Source organism: Podarcis liolepis (genome assembly GCF_965112155.1).
Source record: "Podarcis liolepis genome assembly, chromosome: 1".
Taxonomy (NCBI): Eukaryota; Metazoa; Chordata; class Lepidosauria; order Squamata; family Lacertidae; genus Podarcis; species Podarcis liolepis.
This window is the reverse complement of record NC_139554.1, coordinates 130,629,483-130,647,373: the sequence shown is the minus strand read 5'-3', so window position 1 is coordinate 130,647,373 and position 17,891 is coordinate 130,629,483. Positions and strand designations below refer to the sequence as shown.

Genomic DNA, 17,891 nt, shown 5'->3' with positions numbered 1-17,891 from the left:
CTCTAGTTCTAAGCAGGGGACAGAAGCTTTCAGTCTCATTCCATGCGTGGAAGAGGACGAGAGGTGAAAGATAAGCATATGACGTTCTTGCTCTAGTTCATAATTTAGCATGACATCTGATTCAGGCCTTTAATGTATAGAACCGGTCTGTGCCCAAGCACTGATAAGTGTTTTCTTTAACCGAGTAATGCAGAAGTAATAGTACGTTTCTGAATATACTGTCAGCTGCATAGAAGTATCTTAGAAGTATCTTGGAGAGTCTTACAAACTGGCGCGCACACATAGTATAAACGCATTGTTCCTTTCTTTTTACCGCGGCTAGCTTGATTTTTTGAGAATAGGCTAAATAAACTTCCGTTCCTCATTGTTTCCCACATTTAATATTGAAATCTATTTCTTAAGTATTTAAAGATGATTGCAGCGCAGTTTGGAAGTTATCCTAGGTTTATAAATACTTACTTTTAATGTATAACTGTAAAGTCAGTCCATTACATTAGAGATGAAGAATGTCCACTTACGCTAAAAAGAGTTCCCACTCAAAAACAAAACAGCTTAAAAAAATTATGTAAAAGGATGGTTTCGAGCCAGAATTTGACATGTTTTCTGTGAGTAATATGCAGCCATCCCTAAATGAGGAAAGGCTGCGGTGGATAAATAAGAGCTGCTGGAGTCATGTTATTGGCACAATCATTGACTTAAAATTAATTGATGGTGCTATATCTTTATTATGCTGAAAGGGCTGTGTAAGGATAATATCCATCTGGAGAGCTAGCATCTGATTTTTCCCCTGCCTGCAAATATGTTCAGATCAGGGAAAGTAATTTATTTAGATCCTTAAAAGCATGCAAGAAGTGTTTGTATTTGGAAACAGGACCTTGACTGATTAATCTGCTTTTTAGATGGTTTCGGTTCAGCTTTCTGCAGATAGAATACTTGTGACTTTTTCAAGGAGGTTTTTAGAGGGGGTGCTAGTTATTTTTCATTGTGCCGTAGCTTGTCTAAATCTGTTTATATTACAGCTCATCTAAGCTTAGTTTCTCTTAGCCCTTCCTTCCCTTTGAACATATCTGGCTCTAGTACAGTGGTACCTCGGGTTAAGTACTTAATTCGTTCCGGAGGTCCGTTCTTAACCTGAAACTGTCCTTAACCTGAAGCACCACTTTAGCTAATGGGGCCTCCTGCTGCTGCTGCGCCGCCGGAGCACGATTTCTGTTCTCATCCTGAAGCAAAGTTCTTAACCTGAAGCACTATTTCTGGGTTAGCGGAGTATGTAACCTGAAGCGTATGTAACCTGAGGTACCACTGTATTGAGGCAGAAATCCTACTTTCTCCCCCCCCCCCCGGTGAGGGAGAGAACACTGTTGGAGTCTAGGGAGAGCACTGGGCTTCAGCCTGGAGGGACGCACCAAGATTCAGAGGGGGAGTTGGCAGGGGCAGAGGGAGCGGGGTACAGTGGGGGCGGGCCACCCCGGGTGCCACCACTGAGGGGGGTGACAAAATGCCTGGCTGCACTCACCGCGGAGCCTGCAGCGCGCCCGAGCCACGCGTCTCTCCTGGGAGAGACGTGGTTGCTTGAGTGCACGCAGGCTCCGCGCTGCTCAAGTGGTCCGCTCACTGCCTCCCCCCACCCCAGTTGTAGGGCGGCTGAGTGGGAGGAGGCAGGCAGACTCCTTGGAGGCCCCACAGAGCATCCTGCCCCGGCTCGCCCCGCCCCTGCAGGTGGTTGGCCCCACCCCTGGGAATTGGGTCCAGCACTCTCTGCCCAGGCAAGGCAGCACTTCCAGAGAAGCGATGAGACATGTCCACCTAGACATAGCATCTGTTAGCAGTTTATAGCCAGTGTGGTGTAGTGGTTAAGAGTGTGAGACTCGTAATCTGGTGAACCGGGTTCACGTCTCTGCTCCTCCACATGCAGCTGCTGGCAGCGGCGTAGCATGGGTTGTCAGCACCCGGGGCAAGGCAAGTAATTTGCGCCCCCTAACCCCTAACTTGCCGCCGCTGCCAGCTTCTTCTTGCTGCTGCCTGGTCTGGTCTGGTGTGGTTCTCTCCCGCGCTCAGTGGACTTGTAATTTGGTGAACTGGGTTCGCGCCTCCGCTCCTCCACATGCAGCTGCTGGGTGACCTTGGGCCAGTCACGCTTCTCTGAAGTCTCTCAGCCCCACTCACCTCACAGAGTGTTTGTTGTGGGGGAGGAAGGGAAAGGAGAATGTTAGCGACTCTGAGACTCTTTCGGGTAGTGATAAAGCGGGATATCAAATCCAAACTCCACATAGCATCTGTTAGCAGCCTATATATTTCTGCAGAAAGAGTGAGTTTACTACGAGTAAGGGTCGCATTCATTCTTCCTTGGCTTTAAACTTGTTGGGTGCAAACTTTTTAGAAAAACCTCTCCTCTCCACTGCAGTCTTGAACTCCTCGTTGCTGATCCTTGAGTCATGGCCCTTGGCCTTAGATCGGGATCTTCCCCACCAACCCTTTGCCTCGTGAGAGCTCTTGGGCTGAATTAGCTGCTTTCATGCTGCTGAATCGGTACTGTTTAAAAGGTTGATCACTTCCATGCTTTCCAATCGGTACTGTTTAAAAGGTTGATCACTTCCATGCTTTCCAATAAGAGCATGTGCTGTTGAGTTTTGGCGCAGGAAGTGAGACACTCAGGCCTCCCTGAACCAACTATGTTTTATAAACAATTAACAATCATCTGCTTTGTAAGGCCAAACCACTTGAAAAACATGCCCATTTGTCAGGGCATCCATTTATATTATATCATATGATAATAATATCATAACCTTAAACCCAAATGGGTGTGGAGTGAGCCTCTTAGCATCCAATAGTTTCCCTCCCTGAGAAATAAAAATAATGTTGTAAATAGTGGTGACTAGTTCATTCATGCAATCCTTTGAAAGGACATACATGAATTAGTTGTGATGTAAGCTAGGAAGCTTGGGTAAGAGAACTATGAACAATTAGCACTTCTCTAGATTTAAGTGTTCTGCTCAGAGACAGTGGACTTATTGGGAAAGTTAAATGTGGGGCAAAATGGTGGGTCTGCGTCAACATACAAGTCAGCTGTGAGCTTCAAACATCTGGATGGTGTGTAGGTTTCAAAATGGGAAGTTTAGCAATCATTCGTATCAAATATGTATGGCTAAGGACTTGTGTCAGGATCAGTCAAGTGCAGACTCTTGCACACTGAACACTGTATGCTTCCCCAATCTGTGAAAAAGACCTGTGTGTATCTTTTTGTAGATTATAACATATGATGAATTTGTATACTCCTTTGGCGTTTCTATGACATAAATGGTACAGACCTTCCATTGGCTTCTAGGAAATATTTTTTATACATGTTTTGGGCACCAAAAACAGGACCTTAACAAGTTTTGCTAAGAAAGGATTAAGTACTGGTGGAAAACTGTGTATATGTTAAATAAATGTTTGATTCATGACAATATCTGTTAACTGTTTGTCTTTTCCCTCCATTTTCTTCAGTGCCAGATGAAAGCAATGTTTGCTTGTTGACTGAACATAAACTAGGTAAGAGATTCTTGGTTTGACTTGACTATGCTGCACGGAGTTCTTGTCTAGTTCACACAAACTAAATTTGCTTTAAATGCTGCTCTATTCAGGCCCAGGGAAAGTATTTGAAAGGTTTTGTATTAGTTCTGAGTTTTGGATCTTCTCCCTTCATATATTGTGGAATGCCTCTGGGACACCCTACTTTTGCTGTCTTGATTATGATAGCACACGAAATAGAAATGTAGAGTTGTGTGGGGTTTTTAAAAGTGTGTCTTCTTGTTTACTGAATGGAACTGCAAGTTCTTTCAGGAGATCTTGGAATGTGAATTGAATGAAAACTTCTTACTTCATAATTTGTGTTGGCCTGAATGCACTTGTTTATGTGAATCCATGGATCATGCAGAGAAAAATATTAAAGTCCATATTTTTTCCTCAACTCCCCTTACTTTTCTGTTCCAAAGTATTTACTATCTATCGGATTCAAACTGGTCCTGCAACATGGGGTCTGGGAGGGACAATAAATATATCCCTTCTTCATACTGGAAGCTTTCCCACGGTGCGAGTTACTCTTGATTGCATCAGGCAAGAAGCTCACAAGCTAAGAATCATTTTTAAGTTCTCCCATGCAAGTTTAGAAAATTACTTAACTTCCTCAAACCGAATGTCAGAGAGAAATATTTTGGTACCTTTTCTACTTATTTTCAGAAGCTATGTCCTGCTGGAAAAGGGTATGAGGCATTTTGAATAAGTTAAAAAGATTTTGCAAGCATTAGAAAAAGATAGGCTTCAGTGTTATCACATTCATATGCCCTAAAAATGACCCCCACCCCAAATTAAAGTATATACAAATAGTGAATAATTCTAGGAAATGCATGAGATTTCTATTCAGCCTTTTTGACATTAAGCTGCTCATATTTCCTCAGCCAATACCCCTTTAATGTTTCTTGTCTTCCACCCTTTCACATCTCCACCAATGCTTTCCGTCACCTGCATACTAAAGAGGTTTTCTTATTTATTTGAAACTGAGGTTCTCTCTCAGCTGGTACCTTCTGTTTTCCTTGCACCTGAAATTTCTGTTTTCTCTTCACTGAGGAGAAGACAAGAAAGTTTCCAAGAAGTGACTCATCATTTGGAAAGGTGTGCCCTGTTATTACGCAGAAGGAGGCTTGCAAATATTGCAGCTGCCTTAAGTTTGCCAACGATAAATGCAAGCCCTTCCTGTCAGTCCACATTGGAACAAATCCCACTGCAGACATAAAAGTTGGCAAAGAGTTGCTCAGAAAATCAAGAATCTACCATTTCAAGCTCCAAGTGTGGGTGGGTGGTTTTTTCCCTATCCTTAAGTGTCAAGAGCAAATTAGAAAGACAACAACTCTGGGTTTCTGAAAAACAGCCATCAGATTACAGCTGGTCTTCTTGGACCAGCTGTGGGTTTTATGATGTTTTGTGATGGGCCTTCTATCTCCTCTTTATTTATATATCCATACATGCACAGCTCTGGGGTGCTGCTGTTCCTGCTTCTTGTTGTACATAATCTCACTAAAACTATTGATGGGGTTGACAACCCTCGGTTCCAAACATATCCACATTTTTATGATAAAATTCTTACTGTCTCTACCAGTTTCTCCTGGCATGTAGTAGCTCAAGGCTGTCCACAAAAATTTGGCCCTTACACCCATGAGAAGAAATAGCAACTTGACATAACCCAGAATTGCTGGCCACACATTGGGGAGGGGGGAACGTACTTTTATAGAAATGGAAAACAAATGCATTCCTTTTAAGAACGACATGGATTACCAGCAGTGGCGTAGCGTGGGTTGTCAGCACCCGGGGCAAGGCAAGTAATTTGCACCCCCTAACCCGTGGATTTGTGCCCCCTAACCCTAACCCCCAGATGTTGCGCCCGGTCCCCCCTGCACCCCCCACGCTATGCCACTGATTACCAGACACCTCCCAGTGGCAGTATTTACAACTGAAACATATATTAGTTTCTAAATGTAATCCACAATGCTTTTAAATTGCCCCCCCCCCATATATTACAGAATCTACTTTACTTACTGAAACGAATCTACAGAATCTACTTTTACTACCGAAACGAATACAATAGCCCAGGGTTTTCCAACTTGGGTCTTTAGCTGTGTTTGGACTGACCCACTGGTCCTGCCAGCTAGGGACCATGAGAGCTGTAGTTCAGAAACTGCTGGAGATCCTAGTTTGGGAAACTGCTATAGCCAATGGAACTATAGCCAACGGAAAGCGGTGCTCTCTTCGCTTAAAGCCTCTGCCCTGTATTTGAGATTGCACTCCACAGAGCAGAGATTATTGGGGGGGGAGGGAGAGAGAATGTATTCCTCCTCCAACTGCTGGCAATGCACTGTTGCAGGCAGGTACATACATAGTGTGGTACTGCCATGTTGTTGTTTTTCTTTTGGACAGAGACCACTGTCTGTATTCCCTTGTTCCTGGAAACAGAACAAAAATCTACAGGCAGTGATTTAGGCATGCCCTATTGGTTGTCAAACGTGTCATTTTTTTCAGCATTAGAAAAGTAAACACCATCTTGACAACCCATGAGTGTAGACTCGGCAGGTCCTTACTCAGTATGCGTGAACTAGCTGTATATTGTGGATTGCAGATTTTAGCTTTGTTGTTGTTTAGTTGTTTAGTTGTGCCCGATTCTTCGTGACCCCATGGACCAGAGCACGCCAGGCACTCCTGTCTTCCACTGCCTCCCGCAGTTTGGTCAGACTCATGTTTGTAGCTTCGAGAACACTGTCCAACCATCTCACCCTCTGTTGTCCCCTTATCCTTGTGCCCTCCATCTTTCCCAACATCGGGGTCTTTTCCAGGGAGTCTTCTCTTCTCATGAGGTGGCCAAAGTATTGGAGCCTCAGCTTCAGGATCTGTCCTTCCAGTGAGCACTCAGGGCTGATTTCCTTCAGAATGGATCGGTTTGATCTTCTTGCAGTCCATGGGACTCTCAAGAGTCTCCTCCAGCACCATAATTCAAAAGCATCAATTCTTTGGCGATCAGCCTTCTTTATGGTCCAGCTCTCACCTCCATACATCAGTACTGGGGGAAACCATAGCTTTAACTATATGGACCTTTGTTGGCAAGGTGATGTCTCTGCTTTTTAGCTGTCCAACCTATATAGCATACCTATATGGCCAAATCTTTGAGTGCTGACCTACTCCTCCCTCCTCCCCCACCATTTCCCCCTTCCATCCTGAGGTTATTTTAATTTGCATTGGCGCTGCTGTTGTGTTGATATAAACAGGAAGACCCAACATTCAATGTTAATTTAAGTTTTAACCAACAAACAGCACAAATACAGTTCTTGCCTAGAGGCCTAAGATGACACAACAGGAAAAAGGGGTGAGAAAGAAGAGGCAAAGAAGCCAACTTAGGCACCAGTTCTTACCATTCACAAAGATCTCAGAAAGACTAGGTTGAATGGAGGAGAGTGGAATGGCACAGCACTCTCATCTTCCCCAAAGCAGCCGCCTGATGCAAATAATTCCTAATAATAATTCCTAGTTGCTTTCATCTGGCTAGACAGTTTACTACTGAACCCACAGTGAACTGGAAGCAGTGAGTCTTAAATGGGGGGAGCAAGCCGAAGAAGAAACCTGGAGGTGAATATTTCCCCCTGTCCAATCTGCAACATTTCTAGACAATACTTTCAAGGGTGTGGGAGGCAAAGTGGAAAAGTAATAAGCCCTTTGGAGTATGTGGTGTAATGTTGGGATGGTGGCAAGGTTACTGAGCCACAATTGCTGCAAAATACCATATTCCAGCAAGCTGCGTTTACATGGGTGGTTAGTGCTGTAGTGTATTTGCCACAAAAACTCACGAGGTGCGTCTCTTAATTTGAGCTGTTACAAATGTGCAACTAACTGTTGTGTGTTGTAGTACTTATAATGGAATTGGTAAGAAGGATTTATGTACAGGTTATTGTTTATGTTGGGCAAATGCCGCCCTTTCCCCTCGTTTATGCAAAGTCACAAATGGTATTCCATTAGCCTCACAGCTATTTGCTTTATTTTCATTTTTCATATGGCTCCCTCTTTCTTTCTTTTCCTTTTTCCTTTTGATTTAATGCTTGCGACTCTCTTAATATGTATCGACTGTCTGCTAAGGTCTCTGCTGACACAGCTCTTTAAAATGATACAGTACTGGAGAAAAGCTGATGAGTCCTCCTTTACGAGCTTTGACATATTAATTAGCAAAGTGGACCAAAAGAAAGAAACCTTTGCTATTTTCTATTTTAATTTTCTAAAACACATGTATATTGAGATTTTAAACCAATAGCTCCCATCAAAAGGACTAACGCGTGTCGGAAAGGCTCCACATTCCAGCAGGTTAACACAGTGATCTTTTCCACTTCCTAAGACCACACTGGTTGCCAAATTATGTTCCTTTTTTCCTGGATGTTTGTTCTTTTAGAGAGTCTGATGGTGTTGTCCTGAACATCCGTTGCATGAACACCAGAAAAAGTTGAATTCTCAGGAGTGTAAAGTTGGATGTAACTCATGAGCTAACCACAGTTAACTGGACAAATTGTGGTGGATCTCACAGATTATGATTAGCAGAACCTTACTTCCCTAAGCTGTCTTAGTGGCAGGAAGGTATATGGCGTTTCCATGCGCTCTGGCACTCATCACGGTGTCCCATTGCACCAGAAGCGGTTTAGTCCTGCTGGCCACATGACCCAGAAAGCTGTTTGTGAACAAACACTGGCTCCCTCGGCCTGAAAGCGAGATGAGCGCTGCAACCCCACCTTTGACTGGACTGGGGTCCTTATGTTTACCTTAGTTTTAATAACCATAGATAAGATTTGCCACATTTTAGGGTTTGGTTGTAGTGTTAACTGTGGGAGTTTCCAATCTTCTCTTCATGTGACCATGCAACGTGGGGAAGGAATGAGCACATGTTCCCAAGTCTAGCTGTGGTTCATCCTTGTATTGGTAAACCATGGTTTAGCATTACTTGTGATCCATTTGTCAAGTTCAGGTATTGCTTACTTCCCTTAATTTGTGTTCTGCAGTAGATGATTGTTCACATACTTGGAACCTTAATTTATGATGAGCTCTTCTTTCAGGACTCTCAGTTGGGGAAGAAAAAATGGTTTATGAAAGCTATGCAGTGGTACCTCAGGTTAAGTACTTAATTCGTTCTGGAGGTCCGTTCTTAACCTGAAACTGTTCTTAACCTGAAGCACCACTTTAGCTAATGGGGCCTCCTGCTGCCGCTGCACCGCCGGAGCACAATTTCTGTTCTTATCCTGAAGCAAAGTTCTTAACCTGAAGCACTATTTCTGGGTTAGCGGAGTCTGTAACCTGAAGCGTATGTAACCTGAAGCATATGTAACCCGAGGTACCACTGTATAGAACATCTTTTCCAAGGCATCTTTCATTCTTAAGCTTTTGTTAGTTTTCTGTACACTTAATAATTCTAGCCTTAATGCTTCCTCTCACTTTATCCAGAACTGAAGCTTAGCTAACTGGACAATGATTGCTCGGATCCCCTCCTAAATCCCATCTTTAGGTTGTCTACTTTCCAATTCCTTGGTATGGAGACGGACTTTTGCAACAAGTTGCATATTTTGTTAGACAATCAGCTGCTTCTTTTACATTTTCCTTTAAGAACTATTGCGCCTGTGCAAACTGGACCTCGAGACTTGTTAATTTTCAAGAAACTTCAACTCTTGCCAACATTATTGGACTTCATTCTCCTGTTAAATTCAGACGATAATAAAATCCTGGTAACCATCTTGTCCAGCGTCCAGTGGCCACAATGGCCAGCCAGATGTTTGTGGGAAACCCTTAGCACTCTTCCTGCCCTCCGCTGTTTCTGACAACTGGCGTGATACCAGTTCAAGCACGGTATCTTTTCTACATCTTCCCTAATGAAGTCAGACACAAATAATTAATTTGGATACTCTGAAATATCCCTCTCATCCTTTAGAACTCTTTTCACTCCTTTGTCATCTAACGATCGAACCACCATCCTGTCCAGCTTTCCCCTGATATATTCTAAAGATTTCTTCCTGTTGGTCTTAATGCTTTTAGCAATGAAGGTAAAGGGACCCCTGACCATTAGGTCCAGTCGTGACCGACTCTGGGGTTGCGGCGCTCATCTCGCTTTATAATAATAATAATAATAATAATTATTATTATTATTATTTATTATTTATACCCCGCCCATCTGGCTGAGTTTCCCCAGCCACTCTGGGCGGCTCCCAATCAGTGTTAAAAACAGTACAGCGTTACATATTAAAAACTTCCCTGAACAGGGCTGCCTTAAGATGTCTTCTGAATGTCAGGTAATTATTTATCTCTTTGACATCTGATGGGAAGGCGTTCCACAGGACGGGCGCCACTACCGAGAAGGCCCTCTCTCTGGTTCCCTGTAGCCTCACTTCTCGCAATGAGGGAACCACCAGAAGGCCCTTGGCGCTGGATCTCAGTGTCCGGGCTGAACGATGGGGGTGGCCGAGGAAGCCGGCGTACAGCTTCCGGGTCATGTGGCCAGCATGACAAAGGTTCTGGTGAACCAGAGCAGCGCACGGAAACGCCATTTACCTTCCCGCCAGAGCGGTACCTATTTATCTACTTGCACTTTGACGTGCTTTCAGACTGCTAGGTTGGCAGGAGCAGGGACCGAGCAACGGGAGCTCACCCCGTCGCGGGGATTCGAACCGCCGACCTTCTAATCAGCAAGTCCTAGGCTCTGCGGTTTAACCCACAGCACCACCTGTGTCCCTCTGTCCCTCTGTTTTTAGCACTATGTGTCTCCAAATTCTTTATTTTTTTGTACTCCTATCATCAACATACAGAGTTTTGGCAGAGTTTGTGCTCTCTCTATTCTCAATTGGGGAAGGCTTCCATTTTCTGAAGTCAGCCTTTCTGCTTTTTATAGCTTCCTTGCCTCTGTTCATTAATCACGCTGGCATCATCTTGATTTTTTTTTTTAGTACATTTCCTAATCTGTTGATATACATTCTAGCTGAGCTTCTATCATAATGATTTAAAATAGCTTCCCAAGTGCCTTGGAGAAAGTTAGCCCATTTAGTTCTCCCTTTCAGCTTCCTTCTAAATAATCACCCGCTTTTGAAATAAAATGCGACAGTGTTGGACTTTCTTCCCAACTTTTCGTGTGCATTGAATCTGATAGGGAATAGAGTCTACCAGGAAGTGAGAAAAGGAAGGACTGGAGTCAATGTCTAAGTCAAACGTCCCCAACCTGGTGTCCTCCAGATGTTCTTGGACCGTATCTCTGATCACCTCTGACTGTTGGAAGGTGATGGTGTTGGTGGTTCACTGCCATTATGAATGAATGAATCTTTATTTGCATCAGTGAAAAGGATCTAGGAGTCTTGGTTGACCACAAACTTGACATGAGCCAACAGTGTGACGCGGCAGCTAAAAAAGCCAATGCAATTCTGGGCCGCATCAATAGGAGTATAGCATCTAGATCAAGTGAAGTAATAGTGCCACTGTATTCTGCTCTGGTCAGACCTCACCTGGAGTACTGTGTCCAGTTCTGGGCACCACAGTTCAAGAAGGACACTGACAAACTGGAACGTGTCCAGAGGAGGGTAACCAAAATGGTCAAAGGCCTGGAAACGATGCCTTATGAGGAACGGCTAAGGGAGCTGGGCATGTTTAGCCTGGAGAAGAGGAGGTTAAGGGGTGATATGATAGCCATGTTCAAATATATAAAAGGATGTCATATAGAGGAGGGAGAAAGGTTGTTTTCTGCTGCTCCAGAGAAGCGGACACGGAGCAATGGATCCAAACTACAAGAAAGAAGATTCCACCTAAACATTAGGAAGAACTTCCTGACAGTAAGAGCTGTTCGACAGTGGAATTTGCTGCCAAGGAGTGTGGTGGAGTCTCCTACTTTGGAGGTTTTTAAGCAGAGGCTTGACAACCATATGTCAGGAGTGCTCTGATGGTGTTTCCTGCTTGGCAGGGGGTTGGACTCGATGGCCCTTGTGGTCTCTTCCAACTCTATGATTCTATGATTCTATGATCAGCCATCAGCCATAGCAATAATACAACAGTACGATATACAAAGAATAGAAATAAAAAATCAATTATATAAAATACATTTTACGGTTTTGAATCAAGAGTCAAATAGTGGTTCTTATTCTGATTGCCCCAGCTAAAAACCTTGCAACCTTTGCTGTCACCTGCTCATCTTGATCTGCCAAGAGAAAGGGCACGGTGGCAGTGGTTGGGCGACCCGGAATGGACAATAAAAGAAGGGTCATAATCTCATTCCTCAAGTCTTTATAAAGAGTGCAAGCGAGAAGGGCTTGCGCCACCAATTTGGTACTGCCATCTCCACAGGGACATAAGCGTTTTTCGTGTTGAATCTGTTGGAATCGTCCCTCAAGTACCACCGAGGGCAATACGTTCAATATTGCGAGAGTAAAAGCATGCCTATATTTTAGAATTGCTAGGTTATGCAGATAGGGTGCCAGAGAGTCGAAATGAGTAGGTGGAAAATAGTCATACCAAGGGCAAAATTTCCTTATTGTGGCCAAGTTGTTCTGACGCTTTATATCATTTAGGCGCTGACAAATTAGACTGTTTGCTTTACTAAGACCCAAAGTGAGTAGCTGTTGTGGTGATAAACCAGAAGAGTAAAGTTTTTGATAGACAATTTTAGTCCAGGTGCTCTTGTGACAATCTTACAGCACTAGGGATATTAGACCAAGGGGATTTGAGTTTAGGTGAAGCCAATAGTTAAGTGTCTTAAGCCAGATCTGTAATTCTACTGAGGGAATTATCTTTTCTTCCCGCCATCCTAGCCCTGTCCAAGAATGGCCATAGCTGGAGTATTAGTCCAAAAAACCCCTCCCTTGACCACTGAGGACACCTTTGCTTCCAGTGACAGTGTTGAATCCAAGAGGTGCCCTCAAGCTACATACTTGCTCCTTCAGGGAGAGTGCAACTCTGTCAAGAACAGGCAACCTGCCAGTTTCCCAAACTTGGGAACTGCTTGCCCATGGGTTTCTGTCTTATTAGGATTCAGCTTCAGTTTATTGGCCCATCACCAACCCCCCCCGCCACCTTCAAGCAACTGTTTAAAACCATTGGGGTCGAGATGGTACCCTGAGGGGAACCCCATATGCCAGGGGGCTGACATACAGTCACTCAAAGTCACTCTGTGTTAATGGTCTTGCAGGTAGGAATGGCACCATTGAGGGAGAGTGCCTCCTTTTCCCACAGAGCTGGTCCAGGAAGACAGCATGTTCAGCCATCTTGAATACCTCTGAGAGATCAAGTAACAACAGCAGGATTGCGCTCCCCCTGTCAGGATTTACAATCTCTCCCTCACACCAAGAGACAACAGGCTGGTGCTTTTATAATGTCCAGATTTATTGCTATTTTACACAGTAGCTCAGTCCGAGCACACAGCTCAATCTTCCTCGCTAGATAGGTCAGTTGAGCCCACTGGAGGGTGGGCTCTTTTCCAACAGGAAATACGCCATCGGCTGCTGCTCCTCTTGTGGGCTTGACGCCAAGCCTGAACTCTCCAAAAGCGAGGAGATTCCGGAACAGACCATCCAGCTTACATCTCCTCCTCTGAAAACTTGTCTGAAAGTTGCAGCGCCTCTGCCTACCTTAAATTTTCCTGTGAATTTATGACTAGCATTCCAGGGGAGGAGGGACTCTCTTCACTCTCTGCCTGTGAAGAAAGCAAACCTCTATCTCTTTCTGCCTCCCCTCTTCTTGGGCCTCAGATCCCTCACTTTCACACTGGGAAGGAACATTCCTGACACCCCCATCCATCAGAGTGACCAGGGCCAATTCATTTCCAAAGCCGGTCAAGATGATCTGTATCTTCCAAGAATGTTTGTAGCATGGCCACTACTCTCTCAGTCAACTTACCCAGAAAAGGAGTGTTGGCCGCTGACCTATAATTGTCCAGCGCAATTTGCTCTGAAGTTCTCACCTTTAGGGAAGTTGTATAATAACCTCTCTTAAAACCAGAGGCATCTCTCCTTCTAGTAATGAGACATTTACTAGTCTGAACCCGTGCAGTGAAACATCCCTGGCTAGCTTTAATCGGCCAAGGGTCGAGAGATCATGTGGGTGGATTCATAAAGTACTTTGTCCGTGTTCTCAGACTGCATTAACTGAAATTGATCCCACAAAACTCTCTCAGGTGGCATATTGGACACCTCGTTTGGACTTGCTATAATATCAGCACCAAGGTCACTGTGAAGTCAAGCAATTTTACCCTCAAATGCAGGCAAACAAGTCATGCTGGGTAGCCAAATATCTAGTGCTTGATGGACTGAAGCACATGTCAAAAGTCCTCGGACAACTTTAGAAAGCTCCATCTCTTGCAAATCACCCCATATCTTGGAAATCATGAATTACATGCAGTTCTGCTCATCAAAGGATGCTCAAATGGGAAACTCTTTCACAGCACCTGGCTGCAAAGCACCTGCAAAATTCCCAGATGATCTCAGCTTGGCAAATAAACATTTCATTTCTGTACTTAAATCCTCTTATATTCAAAAAGACTTGAATCTTGCGGATACATTTTTAAAACTCCTCCGCTGTTAGGCTGCCTTCTAGTCTTTTAAGAAGTTGCATACCCTAGACAAACATGCTGACTTTAGAACAACAACAAAATTATGAAATCTTCTGAACAAAGGGAGGAAGGAAAATGGCCTTGGCAGCTTATGCGCCATGTCAGAACATGCTTCTGTTGCAGCAAAGCCATTTAGAATTGTGGAGTGCTTTTTAATTTGCTCTGCATTACCCCACCATTGACCTCTGTCTCTTAGCTCTATGCCTCTAGTCAGTGAGTGTCTTTTCAAGTTCTCCGTCCTGGTTGAGAGGTCAGCAGATATGCAGGAGGAAAGCCGCGGGTGGAGGTTTCTGGGGGGGTCTGTTCCATAGAGACTTGAGAAGTTGGCTCTCGTCACTGGCAAACGCTGTGAGCTACTGCATGCCACTAAAGAAACCTGCAGTTGCTGATGAGTTCCTAATTTTCCTTAATCCTTTCCCTGCAGATGCTAGATTTTTTTTTCTGCTCGTGACACTCGTCTGGCAGTGGGCATGCTGGAACCACTGATGCCTTGGACTTAATGAAGTTGGAACACTTCCCAGATAATACATCTGCCCTCCTAGTTTTATACCTCAGAGGACAGGAGGAAGATTAACAGAGTACTACTTTACTCTAGCTGTGATGCAGACTTGTAGAATTGGCTACTGTCAAATGCTCAGCAAACAGGGGGGTGGTGGTTCACTCCCATTACCTTACCTTTTCACTCGGCATCTTCTCCTCCCTCCATCCTTCCACTGATGTGCCCACAGGTAGAATGCTCATAAAGGTAAAGGTAAAGTCAAGTCGCAAACAACTCTGGGGTTGCGGTGCTCATCTCACTTTACTGGCCGAGGGAGCCGGCGTTTGTCCGCAGACAGTTTTTCCAGTTCATGTGGCCAGCATGTCTAAGCTGCTTCCGGCGAACCAGAGCAGCGCATGGAAACACCGTTTACCTTCCCGCCGGAGCGGTACCTATTTATCTACTTGCACTTTGATGTGCTTTCAAATTGCTAGGTTGGCAGGAGCAGGGACCAAGCAACGGGAGCTTACCCCGTCGCGGGGATTCAAACTGCCGACCTTCTGATTGGCAAGCCGATCGGTTCAATGGTTTAGACCACAGCGCCACCTGCTCATACCTTGATGTTAAAGATCCTCTTGAAGCCTTCTTCTTAATACACTACCTTCTCATAATCAGCAAAATTTTTGCATGGGGGCAATCAATCTTTCAGCTCTTTCATTCACTTTCTGAACTGAGTTTTAGTTTAACTCAGTGTTTCTGAAACTTGGGTCTCTAGCTGTTTTGGGACTACAATTCCCATCATCCCTAGCTAGCAAGACCAGGGGTCTGGGATTATGGGATTTGTAGTCCAAAAGCAGCTCGACACCCAAGTTTGGGAAACACTCATTTAACTTCCTTGTGGTATGCGACAGTGTTTTTCCCCCTTACAGTGGTACCTCGGGTTACATATGCTTCAGGTTACATACGCTTCAGGTTACAGACTCCGCTAACCCAGAAATATTACCTCGGGTTAAGAACTTTGCTTCAGGATGGGAACAGAAATCGTGCTCCAGCGGTGCGGCAGCAGCAGGAGGCCCCATTAGCTAAAGTGGTGCTTCAGGTTAAGAACAGACCTCCGGAACAAATTAAGTACTTAACCCGAGGTACCACTGTATTCCCTTTGCAAGAGAACCACTCAAGGTGGTGTTATATGTGTGGCATTCTTTAGTAGAACAAAGAATGGTACTTTTCCTGTTTTATTTGCAGATCATTACATCTGAAAATCCACATACTACATGCAGAGTTTCTCTGGTTTGTAAGATCTACAAACCAGAGGGGTCATGGGTCATCATGTTTACATGGCAGAGTATAAGGTACCTGAACAGGAATAGGTGGAAGAGCAGCAGAAATCATCAGTAACAACAAAAATACAAATTCCAGAATGGCAAATGACTCTGAAAAATGTGGCTTTAGGACCACGTGCATGTATTATCTTTAATAGAGAATTCGTTTTAAGATTGAATTTTCAAGCATTTTTGCATTACTTAGAAGCCTGAAATTTCACAGATAACCATTTTAATTTTAGAAATCATTAAAGCAATCTTTAGGTTGATAAGAGCCACACATTCTTTGTTGACATCAAACATTATTAATCAAATACTTTGTTCCAGATTAAAATTTGGGGATATACCGTTCAGCATGCTCCAGTCAGCAAGATTAGTGCTACCAATGTGTAACGATAAGGAACCCCACTGCAGTGACACATTAATATAAACACAACTGACTACTGCCGACTGTATATGTTTAATGTGCAGTTAGGGAACTGTGTGTTTTTCTTATATAACGTAAGAAAGAAGAAGCAAGGTTCAAATGGTGTTCAAAACACACTTATCCCATCTGTGCGACAAATAGTGTCCAAGTACCGTATTTTAGGAGCCAAGTAGATTGCACTTATAAGTCTGTTCAACTGAAGTTACTACAAGGAGTTGCCTCCAACTGAATTGCAGGCCGGCACTCACACATCCATCTGAATTACTATACTTATCTCAACAATTCAGGTTCAGGCTGGATTGAGTGCATATCTATAGGAATTTAATTTTACATCAGATCAGCTGCTTACTTTCACCTTTAAAAGGGGCACATCTCAGCTGACTGGAAGAAGAAAGGGACATGCTTGAGGAATCCCACACATCAAAAAGAGAAATTGTTCTCCATGAAATATTTAAGCCTCAGACATCACACCGAACAATAAACTGTAAAGAAACTCATTATACTGGAAGTGTGAGACTCGGATAAGCCTCCTCAAAAAGAGGGCCAAGTAAGTACTCCAAGATTATAAGGAAGGAAGGAAGTATACTTAAATGAGTTGGGTCAGCTATTTTTAGGCACAGAAGTTTCTAAGAGACACTTTTGCTGGAATGCTTAAAATGCCAACCGTGGATACGAAATCTTTAAGCAGGAAAATATTCTAATAGAGTAGAAAGCCGTGGACCTCTAATGAAATGAGATACAGAAGTGCTGATACACAATTTTATGGACACCAAGGATTGCCAACCTTTTTGGAGCTGTGGGCACATTTGGAATTTTGAGAAAGTTCTGTGGGCACCAGTCACAAAATGGCTGCCACGGGGCCGTGGATAACACAAAATGGCTGCCACATAGAAAAGAGCATAAAGAATGACATCAGTCCTCACATCAATTGAAATGTCATCATGTTTAAAAGGGCATGTAAAACACAGGAGAGACCAAACTACCGCAAACAGGAACTGAGCAGGGAGAGCGGCTTCTTGTGCATTTTGGATTTCTGATGGGATATATGCTGAGACCACAGACTAGGCACTTGCAGTTTTGTTCCCCAGCTCCTGTATTCAGAACGACAGTGAATATGAAAACGGAAGTTCACTGAGCTAACATCTGGACTGGTAGCTGCTAGATCTAGACATGACTTTGCCTAGTCCATTTTGAAAGCCTTCTGAGTAGTCGTTATCATTGGATAGTCTTCAGAAGTGCTTCATTTTTTAGCTGCTTCACTTTGGCAGTCTTCTTCTTTGGTGATCATTCGTAGCCAAGTAAGATTGTCTTCCATAAACACGGTTTTAACAGTGAGTCCATAAGTGACTGTGGAGGCCAGTTCTGGATCCACACATCCTTCCACAATGGGGACATTGGTTTCCGGGTGGGAGTTGATCATGCTGTGGATTTGCCAAGCGCGCCTTCCTCTTAGCACGTTTCTCCCTTGTGTCCTGAGTTCAGGTGTCTTCAAAGTCCATGACACCTTTGGTAAAGGCTGTTCTCCACTTGGAG

The 17,891-nt window shown here is 44.0% G+C and overlaps 1 protein-coding gene and 1 long non-coding RNA gene across 3 annotated transcripts in view; one reads left to right on the top strand and one right to left on the bottom strand.

Annotated features, from left to right (window-relative positions):
* PARD3B (par-3 family cell polarity regulator beta) overlaps positions 1-17,891 on the top strand; it is a 579,832-nt gene that overhangs the window by 269,300 nt on the left and 292,641 nt on the right. Inside the window, exon 16 of one of the 2 annotated variants that reach the window (XM_083472433.1) lies at positions 3,487-3,531. The exons of the other annotated variant lie outside the window; for it this stretch is intronic. Within the exon in view, the coding sequence (XP_083328559.1) occupies positions 3,487-3,531 (45 nt within the window). The remainder of the gene's footprint in view (positions 1-3,486; positions 3,532-17,891) is intronic. 2 annotated transcript variants of the gene reach the window in all.
* The window catches only part of LOC310693554, a 278,269-nt gene that overhangs the window by 171,193 nt on the left and 89,185 nt on the right, over positions 1-17,891 (bottom strand). The window lies entirely within an intron of this gene.